At 30.2% G+C, this 13,021-nt stretch overlaps 2 protein-coding genes and 1 long non-coding RNA gene across 9 annotated transcripts; 2 read left to right on the top strand and 1 right to left on the bottom strand.

Moving 5' to 3' along the window:
* Positions 1-2,078: 2,078 nt before the first annotated feature.
* Positions 2,079-4,806, top strand: LOC149891127 (uncharacterized). Its single transcript, XM_090083423.1, has 3 exons — positions 2,079-2,295; positions 2,836-3,073; positions 4,564-4,806. The coding sequence occupies exons 1-2, from the start codon at positions 2,079-2,081 to the stop codon at positions 2,976-2,978; spliced, it is 360 nt and encodes a 119-aa protein (XP_089939549.1). The 3' UTR covers positions 2,979-3,073; positions 4,564-4,806.
* On the bottom strand, positions 2,280-4,926 carry LOC149891126 (uncharacterized). 2 transcript variants are annotated; one of them, XR_016451266.1, is made up of 3 exons: positions 4,798-4,926; positions 4,576-4,703; positions 2,280-2,952 (listed from the first exon to the last, which is right to left on the bottom strand). It is a non-coding gene; the product is annotated as an uncharacterized LOC149891126 (long non-coding RNA). The 2 variants fall into 2 exon arrangements; XR_016451267.1 differs by lacking the exon at positions 2,280-2,952 and adding an exon at positions 3,908-3,933.
* Positions 4,927-6,018: 1,092 nt separating this feature from the next.
* Positions 6,019-12,936, top strand: LOC145180464 (uncharacterized). 6 transcript variants are annotated; one of them, XM_090083640.1, is made up of 8 exons: positions 6,043-6,114; positions 6,312-6,396; positions 6,484-6,607; positions 6,801-6,923; positions 7,044-8,067; positions 9,738-10,648; positions 11,061-11,594; positions 12,273-12,936. In XM_090083640.1, the coding sequence occupies exons 5-8, from the start codon at positions 7,718-7,720 to the stop codon at positions 12,803-12,805; spliced, it is 2,328 nt and encodes a 775-aa protein (XP_089939766.1). In that variant the 5' UTR covers positions 6,043-6,114; positions 6,312-6,396; positions 6,484-6,607; positions 6,801-6,923; positions 7,044-7,717; the 3' UTR covers positions 12,806-12,936. The 6 variants fall into 6 exon arrangements, with proteins under 6 accessions (XP_089939767.1, XP_089939765.1, XP_089939766.1 ...); XM_090083638.1 differs by having other exon boundaries at positions 6,043-6,153; XM_090083641.1 differs by having other exon boundaries at positions 6,019-6,114; positions 6,801-8,067.
* The last annotated feature ends 85 nt before the right edge of the window (positions 12,937-13,021 follow it).

The raw sequence follows: 13,021 nt of genomic DNA, 5'->3' as shown, positions 1-13,021 counted from the left end.
CTAAATTTAATAGCAGCTACTTTAAGACATCCTCAAAGAACAAAACATTACGCAACGTAATGCCTAGTTTATATAGATATAAAATAGAAAAAAATAAAACCAAAATGTTTGCAGTGAGAAAGTGAATCTCAAAGACCGGAATGGACGTGTAAAACGACTGCTATTATTAAACTAGGCTTAATTACGCAGTTTCTCAAGTTTCTTAACGCGGAGGGTGATTGTTTCAAATAAATTAGTTCTTAATTTCCTAGTCAGATGTAGGACAAAAAAAAATCAGTTAATTGGCCTAAAACTAAGTTAATGATTGACGTACAGTTGAAAAATTTAAGAACTAAAATAGAGAAAAGAGCTTTTATGAATTTCGTGAAAAAAATTTTAAAACTAAAAAGAGCGTGGAAATCCTTTTTTGAATTTCGTGAACAAATTTAAAAACTAAGAAAAGCATGGAAATCCTTTTATGAATTTCGCGAAAAGACTTTGGGAAGTGCAAAAACCAAGAATTAAATCTTTTAAAAATGGTTGCTTGAGAATTTACTGCAACATGAGCATAAAGGTTCTTTCCCAGCTAGCACACTTACGTTGGGCCAACGTATGTAAAACCATCGCGAACGTCGGCTGTTTTTTCCAATGCAAAACCAACGTTGATCCAATGTCATATGTTTAATTATGAAATTAATACCGACGGAACTAAAAACAACTGGAAAATTTACATTGGTCCAACGTATGTTTTTACATCGTAAAAAGTTAATTGCTTTTACGATGTAAATCCAACGTTGATCCAATGTATTTAAATTGACATTGATTCAACCAACGTTGAATAAATGTATGTTTTTACATCGCAAAAAGTTTATTGTTTTTACGATCTAAACCCAACGTTGATCCAATGTAATCCCAGCTAACACAATACGTTCGGGCACGTTCTAAGAACGTTCTGTAAAAGTTCTTTGAGGTATATTGAGTATTTTGAGTCCTCCGGCCGATGCCTTGCAGACTTGCCCGAACCTCTCCAGGGAAGACCCAGAAGCACGTCGACCCTGAGTTTGCCTCCCCTTTGAGGAACGGGCGGAAAAAAAGAAAAGTATCTGTTTAATACAAGTACACCGGCCTAGCCAGCTCGCCATCAATCCAAGTGACTACACTTGATCTTAGCCATTAGGCCGAGAAGCGTAAAAGTTCTTTGAGCATATTCACCTAACTTTTTTTTAGCTTCAGTCTGACAGCAGTTTGGCATAAGTTAAAACTGTAAAAGTCGTAATCACCAAACTTGCGCAGTTGCGTTTCAAAAAAACTTTCCTAAGTTTTTGCGTAAGTTTAGCACTGTCGGTATTCACCAAACTGAAATGGTTTCACCAAACTTTTTAGAAACTTGCTCTCCTCAAATTTTCGCAAGTAAAGTTAAGTTTGTAATGAGCTGCCCTTAACTTTGGCGTAACTTTAAAATCACTTAATAATGAGAATGGCATTACATTATTATGATGCATATGTAATTCTATTGTCAGATTGATATATTATTAGGGATCTTAACATACATAAATTATATATATTATAAAAAGGTTTAATAATAATCATAGATATTAATAAAAAACAACTGAATTTTAATGATATAACATCTTATTAAGATGTTATATTATTATATATATTAAGCTTAATATATCTTATATGTAATGATATAGCATCTTATATTAGATGATATATTGTCATATTGTTAATATGACATAATTTAATATCTTTATAATGTATATATATATATATATATATATATATATATATATATATATATATATATATATATATATATATATATATATATATATATATATATATATATATATATATATATAGCATAACATCTTTATAAAATGTTATATTATGCGAGGATTTGTATTATACAAGTCCCTGTACAACAATATAACATCTTATAAAGATATAATATTTTTATTATTAAATATATTTTCTTCAGAAATTTTTTTTAAAAAGGTACATGTCTTATTAAGTATTATGATCATAATTCATATTGTTGTTTTAACAACTTTATAAAAGTTTAGCCAAAATGGATGTTCCAATTATTCTAGCTGCACATGGTCAAGATCAAATTTGGTGTTGCTTTAAGCAATTACTCTGATGTGGAATGTCTTCAAAACCTTCATTTACCAAAAAATAATATAAGAGATATTGTCAACACTTTACACGATGATTTGTCAACAATCATATTAAGAAGCAACCCAATTTTTTCAGAAGCAAAAGTACTGATAGCACTAAGGCTTTTATCAACTGGGAGTTTTCAACCAGTAATTAGTAAGAATTATTAGTTAATACCAAAAAGATTAGCTACAATCTTATGATTCTTTATTGTTAAACATGCTTGTTATTAATGGATTGTTACAAATGCAACTTAAAGGTGGTGCTTTATACAGGGTTTTTATTCAACCTAAAATGCCTAGCAAACCTAAAGGTAGCAAAAATCCCAGGGAAAACCTGGAAAACTTGGTTTACAGAAGAAAAAGAAAAAAGAAATAAAATAAAATTTATTTTTTCTCTATATGAAAATATGAAACTTTATTATTGTGTAGCAAAAATCAAACAAACCCTAATTTTTTTAACTTAGCATAAAAGATTGTCAAAAGATTAATTTTTATACTGCACCCTCCTACTTTTCCTAAATTGTGATTTTATATTTTTGCAGACTTTTGGTAAGGTTACTGTATTTTTCAAGTTATTTAGAGTTTAATCTTGTCAAAGTTCACTTTTCTCTCAGATAACTAACTTGCTTTGCTTAATTAAAATATAGTAGTCAATATGTATATTTCGTTCACATGTTGTTTCATGTAATTTTAGGTGACACCTCTCATGGAAGCCAGTCAAGCTACAGTTGCACACTTCGCCAGTTTTACAAATATTTTATTCAGCACTATCATCACCTTGTCAGATGGTATGATAGTCCAGAGGAGATGGCTGAAACAAAGAGAAAGTACTTTTAATCATTCGGAGTTAAAGGTCTCCTTGGAGTAATAGATGGTACAATGATACAAATCAAAGGATTTACTATGGCTGATGAGCCAGCATATATTTGCAGGTAAACTCATCATTTTAATTTAATACCTGATCATTTTGATTTGATACCTGATCATTTTGATTATATTACTTTAGGTCATTAGTCAAAAAGTTTAAAGTATACACTGCTTGGCCTACTTACACAGGCATAGTTAACATGAGAAACTTAAAAAGCTTTTGTTTCACAGATTTATTCTGTCTCTGTATGTTTGCATTAATGCATGCAAGGTTCAAAAAAAATATTTCTGCTCTATTATTCTTTATTAAAAAAAAAACTATCTTTCCTTTTTTTTTAGGTGCTAATGCTTTTTATGCTGTATTTTATTTCACATTATTATGTTATTATAAAGGGCTTCATGTTGTTAATAATATGTAAAAAAATATATTTGATTTATGAAGAGACATTTCTTCAATTTCACAAAGAGCAACATGTTTATTACAAAAGTTGAAGTTTTTTTTAATATTTTAAATACCACATCATAGTTCTTTAAAGTTTGAAAACATCAAGTTAGTTAACATAAGTGCTAAACTTAAAACAATATTATAATATAAGGTCATATAGTTTAAGGTGAACAGCTGTTCTAACATGGTGTCAATATTTCCCAAAAAGGTTTTAGCTGCTCTCAGGATTTTTAAAAATTTTAACATTTTGAAGATTTTTAGCTTCTTTTTTTTAAAAAAGAAATCCTGTTTTGAACTGTCAGGTTGTCATTGATGCTGATGGAAAGTTTAGAGATGTTGTTGCAAAGTATCCTGGATTGTGCCATGATGCCTTTATTTTTTCTAATTCTGCATTAAAACAGACATTAGAATGATCCAAATGCAGGTTTCTCAAACCAACCAAATTTGACCTGGTATTTTAAGAAGAGCACAAACCAAAAACTAAATATTTGCAATTATAAAGAAGTGATTGGAGTCTGAGAATAAGAATACATCATAAAGTTTGCCTAGGGCAATGAGTCAATAAAATAGTACTAACATCAAGAATGACATGTTATTCTTTGTTTGTAAATGAATAACTATGTAATGATAATGTTATATATATATATATATATATATATATATATATATATATATATATATATATATATATATATATATATATATATATATATGAGCTTTTTCATTGCAAGAGGTGTTATTTTGTGTTACATATATTTTTAAATTGTATACAGTTCAGCCAGTTGTGTCCATTATCCTTGACATGTAATAAATAAATCATAGTCTTTCAAATAAGCTTGATATGTAATTCAGCTGATAAAAATAATAAATTTGTACTTGTCAAGTAAATCTCTGAAAGGTCAAAAAAGCATTACATGTATATGGTTGGTTAAGTTGTATGTTAAGCAGTAGCTTTGTAAGAGTAAAGATTGCGTTTAAATTTTTAGTAAACTCCATTTGAAAATATTCTTCTAAAATTAAACGTTCAACTGAATAAATTTATATATTATTAGCTTTTTATATAGTATTAGCTTTTTTAACTTTGTTATTGTTTTTACTTTTACTATTTAGTATTGTCTTTACCTTATGCTGCTTTCCATCTTAACAAAGCAGTAAAATCAACCGATGCGGATATTGAAGAGGTGATAAAACAATGGTTAAGATATGCATGCGATCGTGATAGCGGAAGGAGGGCGGGAAACAGGAAAAAACTAAAGAAAAAAATCCATAATGAACAAGAAAGCGATGAATTTTATGAGAGTAGTGATATATAGTTTGTTTTCTTTTGAATAATATAATCTTTACCATGTTAAACGGTGTTCTTTCTGTATACGTATTGCCTTTAAGCGAAAGGGTTTATCTAAAGAATCTATTTAGAATGCGGCGCCAAGTATTTGGCATTTCTATATAGAGACGCAACGTCGAATCAAAATAAAATACGACGTTGATTCAACATAAAATACAAATTTGAATCAACATAAATACATTGAATCAACATAAATACAACGTTGAATAAACATAAAATACAACTTGAATAAACATACAAAACAACGTTGGATCAACATAAAATACAACGTTGAATCAACGTAAAGTACAACGTTGAACAAACATAAAATACAACGTGGAATCAACATAAAATACAACGTTGAACAAACATAAAATACAACGTTGAATCAACATAAAATACAACGGTGAATCAACATAAATACAACGTTTAATAAACATAAAATACAACGTTGAAACAACATAAAATATAACGTTGGATCAGCATAAAATACAACGTTGAATAGGCATTATATACAGCACTGCGCCAACGTAAAATCCTACACTGTACCGACTTAAAATAAATGTTGTTACAACGTTGGATTTTTGTTGTTGGCGACGTCGCATTTGTAACCATAATGATATAAAAACAACGTTGGCAACCGACGTTGGGCCAACGCTCCGCGCGACATTGTTCTAATGTTTTAACAACGTATAAGTGCTAGCTGGGTTTCCTTTTCTGCTACCTCGATAAAATTCCTGCAAACCTATTTGAAAATGATTGTTAAGATATTGTCCAAGAGTCCCAGAAATTAACCACTCCAGATATTCCGCTTTTATTGTTGAGTTACATTATTCTTCACAATTTTAGACTTGATTTTCATTAAGTATCATGGTTTTGAGCAATATCATTTAATAAACTTGACTGAGTAATACATCAATGCATTGGGGTGTGCTATAGATCACAATTGACATAGGAGTGAGGTTATGATAAATACTCAACGTGATAAGTAAACAACTTTACAAACTATGCTAAGTTTTTGAAAGCGGCCACCCAAAACTAAGAACAACTAAAACTTACGTCTTTTAAAATTGTGACCTGCGTAACAGCTTAGTCTTAAAACAATCAAAAATAAATATCAAGTAAGCAAACTAAACAAATATCACGTAAGCAAACTAAAAAAATTGGCTGCAGAACACGGATCAACAAAAGCTTAGTGTCAATCAATCTAGAAATCTCAACATACTTTGGATAAATATTTCAAACTCCTCTAAAACTTGCATATCCGGCATAAAAAAAATTATCTCTGAGAAAACCTAGCGAAAGGCGTGAAAATGCGATGATCCATGTTAGCAAAGGTGTATTATAGCAAGATTGTTTACCTTCCCTGTTAATCTGTAAGACGCTTCAATTGTACGACCCGATTTTCTTTAAAAATCTTTGGAACCAAATAAATTTGGCCAAAAGCAAGAAGGAACAGTAAAAAAAGAGTTGGTTAAAAACTCATGATTTAAGTTTATTTATTTATTTTTTTAATTTGTGCTTTTCTTTTTAGAGCTGGTGAAAGTGAACTATCAGATGAAGTTCAGTTCAGTAGCTGCCAGAGGAATAAATGATGCAGTGTCACTATTCTTAAAAAGGTCAGCTTTTAATCTTATCCTTTTAGTTTACATTTTAACAGATAATAAATTACCACTCTCTTGCATTATTTATTTTTTGATTAATAGAGAGCAACGTATACCATCATTCGATATATTAATGTTTGTGTGTGAGACATCAAATACAACTCATGTAGGTTTATGGACTGTACCAACAAATTGACGTATATTCATTTTCAGCAGACAAATCCAGGTTTATTTTAAAAAATTTATAGCAAGAATTAAAAAGGCTTTTTTTTTTATCTCTTCGAAGATTTGCTTATAGAAGTATTTTTAACGCATTTTTAAGATAATTTTCCGTTCGAAATCGAAGTTTATGATGAAAATGGTTTTTTAAAAAAATAATTACCTGTTACCCTGTCATTTTTTACCAACACTTTTTTCAGGTTTATGCTGCTGGACAGAGCGACTTGTCGAATGAATTCACATAAAAATTAAACTGTGTTGCAACAGTTAGCATAAATAGTGGCTTCAAAGCAATCATGAAGAAAGCAACCTGTGCTACACATGTAATGGTTTTTGAATTGAATAAATAGTTAGCTGTTAAATATATTCATGTATAAAATGTAGAATAAGACGGATTTTTTACACTTGTACCTCATTACCATATTTTTCATTATCTTTTAAAGGTATGTCAACGTAAGTTACCTTCGCAGACAATTCTGTCATCGGTGATTAATCTAAACACAACTCCAATATTAAAAGTTAGATAGTACAAAAAAGTCCACAAAAAAAAAAAGGGATAACTAAAGCTGAATGAAATTTAAAAACCGCTTTTTTAAAGTATTTTCAATGAAGTATCGAAGGTTTGAGCTGATTTAAATGCACGGGTCAAAGCAAAAGGAGTTTTATTATACTTATTATTGTGTTGTATTGTGACTTAAGGTGTGTTAATCTTTGTTATTGTGTGGTAATGTGTGTTAAGGTGTGTTAGTCTTTGTTAATATATGTTAATGTATGCTAATGTGTGTTAGTATAAGTTAATATATTTCGCTAATTTATGTTGATATATGCTAGAGATTGCTAATTTATGTTAATTTATGCTCGGGATTCTGTTTTTTAAAGTCTCTCTCCAGTTTCCCTTAATCAATATTAACAGCTAATCGAAGTGAATAGTCAACTTTAAGTCTATCAACGAAAAAATTGTTCAATTTGTTGTTTATGTTGCATATTACTTAAAAATAAAAGCATGATATTTTATTAAGGGCATTAGATGAGTACATGATGACACGTTTGTGAGTGTGTGTGATTTAGTATCTGCTTGATAAATCTTTTGTGATTAATTGTATACTCTGATAATAAAATGTTTTTTAAAAACATAGATATGAAAAGTTTAGTATTTCTCCTTGTGTTCTTCGTAACACTTGATCAGCATCATGCTGCACCCTTAACATCATGCGTAACTAGTGCTGATTATTGCAACCCAAATTGGACTCCAGTAAATAATATGGTATCTGCTCTTCAAGGGTACAATATTCGAGAAGGAGATCCAACAAGCAACTATGATCCAGGTTTTCAACAACAAATATTTCAACCAACAATTATGCGTAGCGATGGAAGAATTGAGCTGGAAGCTGGCATTACAGCTTCAGATCTATCAAGCTGCAAAACTTCGTTAAATACATTATCTTTTACAACTTTGGAAAGTTACAGGTACGTTCTTTATCAACATTATTACTTTTTTTGAGTTCATATGAAGAAATTAGCCACTTTAGAGATATTAGCTAGAAAGTTTGATATGTTTGTTAGCGTCCCGCATTATCATCAGTTGATTATTGTTGGCTAGTGTTATGCTTTTCATAAAAACGCGTTTTTTTGAACTTAAAGATCCTGTCCGTCTTTGTTCACGACATTTCGTAACAACAAATTTTCATCGAAGTACAATTTATTGATAAGTGACTATATCCCAATCAATTTAAGTCGGTTGCTTTAAAAAGTACTGATGTCAATCCATATGCTCTTCCAAAATGCTTCGTCACTTCAAAGAAATTTAGTTAAGTCTTCAGAGACTTAAAAAATCATCCGTCTAGTTGTTGCTATCTATCAGCCACTTCATCTCCTACATCATCAAATACATCCATGAGAATTAGATTGTTTCACTAATAAATTTCACTATGAATTTTGTTTTCGTGGCTGCATTCAAAAACCATTTCGTTCTTTATATTCAATAAGTTTCCTTATTGATATACTGTTATCAAGTATTTTTTCAGGTAGGTATAGGATTTTGTGACCGGGTTGTACGACCTGCAACGCAATATAATTCTCCATAGAACAAAAGGTGTCTAGTTATTTTTTATTTACTTATATGACTCTTTAGAAAATTCAGTGTAGTTCTTACATTTTTCAGCGTTTAAAGATTTAAAATGGCTTGCGTAACTTAACTTTAAAGATGTCTCGCTGATTTCGTAATAGAATTTTTTTTTGTTTCTTGGTTGTTAGAGGTGATGATAGCTTAGTAAACTATGTTTCTTATAAGGCATTGTTAATGTAAAGGAAACCTTATTTCATCTATGCAGTGGCAAGATTTTCTCTGATATCGGGGTATTTTTTTAGAATGTGGTGTGAATTTATGATGCCTTTCATGCTTGGCATTCAACTGTAGCTCACTTTGATAGAATTTGAACGAAACATTTTGTGGAGGTAGTGATTTAATGGAAAATGTTGATCGACTATGTTTAAAAGCCGCTTTCCAATATAACTGCTAACAATTTTGCTCTATGGAGGATTTTACCAGATGGTTTTTCGTTTACGACTTTTTATATTATCGGGGTGTCAGTATATTTAATGCATTTATAATTTTGGTTATAACCAAACTTTATAAAGCTTCCTCGTACGTATAGGAAGAATTTCTGAAAATAGATTCGCTAAATGAAGTGACTAAAAACCTTTTAGCGAAATAGTTAAGGACATTGTCAAGGTTTAATGTGCGGCTGGAATGAGGTTTCGTCGAGGTTAAAGTTGACATCAAGAAAGTTAATACTTTTCATATTATATTGAATAGAAACTATATTAATCATATTATTTTATTTTTCTTAAACATTCATATATGTATAAACATATATACATATATATACATATCTATCTATCTATCTATCTATAGATAGATAGATAGATAGATAGATAGATAGATAGATAGATAGATAGATAGATAGATAGAAATAGATAGATAGATAGATAGATAGATAGATAGATAGATAGATAGATAGATAGATAGATAGATAGATAGATATATCTTTGCATGTTCAGCTTAATTAAACAATAGAATATTTTTAAATTCAAAGTGTTTAACTTGTTATAACAACTATTACTTTTAAACCTTTTAGAAGTGCTCTCACCACTTCCTCATCAACTGGGGTTGACTTGCAGGTTGGCACTGAAACAGAAGTTACAGCGGGAATAGATCTTAAGGGGGTAAGTGTTTCAGCGCAGAAAACCATCCCACCTCCTTTTACAAGAGCATGGGGCGATTCTAAGTCAATAAAAGATGCTGCAGCTTTTTTTACACAAGAAAAAGGAATGATATCTACGGCTTCGGGTTATTGTTTTCTTCATGAAATTAAGATTAATACGTTTTCTCCTCCACCTTTTACTGACAGTTTTAAGGAAGCTTTAGGATATTTGCATTCTAAATCGCAATCAACATCATCGGAGAAAATTGAAGCTTTTAAAACATTTATTCGTGCATATGGTACACATTTTCAAAGTCGTACGAAGCTAGGAGCACAGATTGCATACCGCACAATGTATTCGAGTAAAATTAGGCAAGAAATTTCTGCTACTACGCTTCAACAATGTAATTACGTAAAAGGAGCAAAGGTATTCGGAATTCAGGTTGAACAGAGTTCATCAAGTTGCTCAGAGAAAGATCTACAGTCACTTGGTCAATACGACACAGAAAACATCAAAGTAGATATTTTGACGAAAGGATCACGACCTGAGAGTAATATCAATGATTGGGCAAAACAGAGTTTTACTCCGGTTCCTATTTCATTCCAGCTATCACCGATTGTTAATTTGTTTAAAAAGGGTTTAATCGATGATAAAGGTCTGCTGTACAATGGGAAGCAAATTGTGGCATCAAAAATTCGAGATTGGTTTGTTCCTCTTTACTTCGATTATTGCAACACAATGGGTATTGACTGTTCAGAGCAAAACTCGGGATGCGGTATTAATGACCAATGTTCAATAGATAAAATTTGCGTTGATAAATCTAACAGCCAGCAACAATGCTTATGTAAGTTTCTTTAATTATATTAATCATTTTAATTAGTTAATTGATTAATATGATTAGTATTGTTAATATTAATTAAATAATTTATAACTCACTAATATCAAAAATAATATTTATTGAAGTTTCTTTAATCATATTGAATTAATATTAATAATATTACTTTGATTTCTGTTAAACATTCATATATATATATATATATATATATATATATATATATATATATATATATATATATATATATATATATATATATATATATATATATATGTATATATATATATTTGAAGTAAGTGTATAGATGTATTTGAAAGTATTTTGTATATAACTCGTATTCGAGCACAGTTCTATAACTTTCCGGATTATTTTTATCGTGTAAATTAGATATATAACTATCAGTAAATTTTCTTACATTCAGCTATGTTTACTTGCGAAACAAAGACTACGCCGTTCAATGATGAAGGGGGCGGTAAAGTTGCTTATTTAGATCGTCATGAATTAGCGTGCGGAGAAAATCAAGCCATTAGCTATTTCAAGTTAGAAAGGGCTGGTGGACGTTATAGGTATGTTTATAAATGTTGCTCAACCCAACTACCATGTGCACAGGTGAATTTGGTAGAGAATAGTTATACCGACGCTAATGATGCTTACTATTTGGATCGACAAAATGTTGATTGCTCTTCTAAATACATCAACAAGTTTAAATTAAACACTTCAGGAGGTAAACTTAGATACACTTATTCGTGTTGCCATATCGACGAGGAAAAAGAGTGTTACGACTTCAAAAACACAGCTACTGACAGTGGTAGCGGAAATGCAGTTTATCTTGATCGACAAGAAGTATCTTGTAAAAATCTTTACACCTTAACACAATTTCGATTGCAAAGAGAATCATCAAACATTTATTACATCTACAAGTGCTGCAGGACTACACCTCAATTAACAACAAAAAGTAAGGACTATTTATCGACGTTTGTTATATAATTTGTAACGTAAAATCAAAAATGTCTTTAAACTAATTTTGTCCATATAGTAAAATATCATCTGTCCCGACATGAAAAATCACAAACTAACTGTTATACTTTGGAAATATTATAGCGTAGAACATATTCTAAAGAATAGATTTTCCTTGATACGTTAATAAAAAATGACTAAAAGGCAAACAATTCTTGGAAACAAATAAAGACTACAGAGAAAGACCGACAGTTTTCCACTTATTTTTTTTTGAGAATAATTTTTATTTGAAAACTTCATAAATTTTTAGGTAATAGTAAAGCAACAGTTCATGATGAAAAAGACTTAAATACAATAATTTGTAAAGTCGGATATCTGTGGTTTTTCTCACGTAGTCAAATTTTTAAGTTTAACCATAATGTCGGATCATTGAGTTGCTTTAGTAACAATGTTACATTAAGTTGCTTTAGTAACAATGCACGCATAAAATGTTTTATATTTCTCTTAACTACTTTTTTTTGTTTTAACTTTTTTTTTTACATTTAAACTTTACTCTTTTTTATGTTTTTTTCCGGATTGTTTTATGAGTCTTAAGTGAGTTTGTAAATTTTGTTTGTCGCATAGATAAAGGTTTGAAGTAAATTGCTTGCTCATTGTTAACAAATTTACGTTTTAGAAACCTTTTGCAAACCTACTTATACTGCATTTAACTCAGATGGAAATGGTGAGGTATACTATCTTGATCGTCATAACCTTAATTGTGAAAACGGTATGGCCCTTAATTCTTTCAAGCTTGAAAGAGATGGAGCATCAAACTATCGTTATGCAGGCGCTTGTTGTACTTTACCAAAAGCATATACCAACCGTCCTGTTTCAAATCTTTTCACAGACGTAAAAAGTAGTCAGGCCGTTTATCTAGATAGACAAGTAGTGTCGTGCAAAGACAACTTTATCACTGGCTTTCAACTTAAAAGACAAGGGGATAAAGTAGGTTATTCGTACATCTGTGGAGAAAAGTCGAGCGTTAAGTCATGCTACGAAACAAGCACCTCTTTTGAAACTGACGGCGGTAGCGGAGGTAATGCTGTCTATTTGGATCGCCACAATGTTGCATGTTCTGATGGCTACTTTTTATCTACTTTCAACTTAATTAGGAGTAATGATTTCAAGCAATGGAGATACAACTTTCGATGCTGCAAGGAAGCTTAATTCTGACAAATACTGCTTAGTTTGATGAAAAATTCTTTTAGATATCTTTGTAAAAGCTTTTATAAAATGCTCAATTTTAACATTGATTTTTTTAACTGAATCATAATTTTGATGGATATATGCATTAACAATTTTTTGTCTTTTTTTTCTTTTATTATTTTTCGAAAATTCGGTATAAAAAAGTTTCAGATGAGATGCGAAGGATTCATTTTTCAT

This window comes from Hydra viridissima, unplaced genomic scaffold (assembly GCF_058129835.1).
Source record: "Hydra viridissima isolate aposymbiotic clone 2 unplaced genomic scaffold, HvirCarnegie_v1 scaffold_3, whole genome shotgun sequence".
Lineage (NCBI taxonomy): Eukaryota > Metazoa > Cnidaria > Hydrozoa > Anthoathecata > Hydridae > Hydra > Hydra viridissima.
The sequence above is the reverse complement of the archived record's forward strand: the minus strand, read 5'-3'. Positions and strand labels throughout refer to the sequence as shown.

Bases quoted from the DNA above. Each gene is read 5' to 3' on its own strand.
- LOC149891127 (XM_090083423.1), top strand. From the start codon at position 2,079: ATGGTCAAGATCAAATTTGGTGTTGCTTTAAGCAATTACTCTGATGTG. The intron at 2,296-2,835 runs GTAAGAATTATT...ATGTAATTTTAG, and splicing joins GAGTTTTCAACCAGTAATTA to GTGACACCTCTCATGGAAGC.
- LOC145180464 (XM_090083641.1), top strand. From the start codon at position 7,718: ATGTTTTTTAAAAACATAGATATGAAAAGTTTAGTATTTCTCCTTGTG. The intron at 10,649-11,060 runs GTAAGTTTCTTT...TCTTACATTCAG, and splicing joins CAGCCAGCAACAATGCTTAT to CTATGTTTACTTGCGAAACA. The intron at 11,595-12,272 runs GTAAGGACTATT...TTTACGTTTTAG, and splicing joins ACCTCAATTAACAACAAAAA to AAACCTTTTGCAAACCTACT.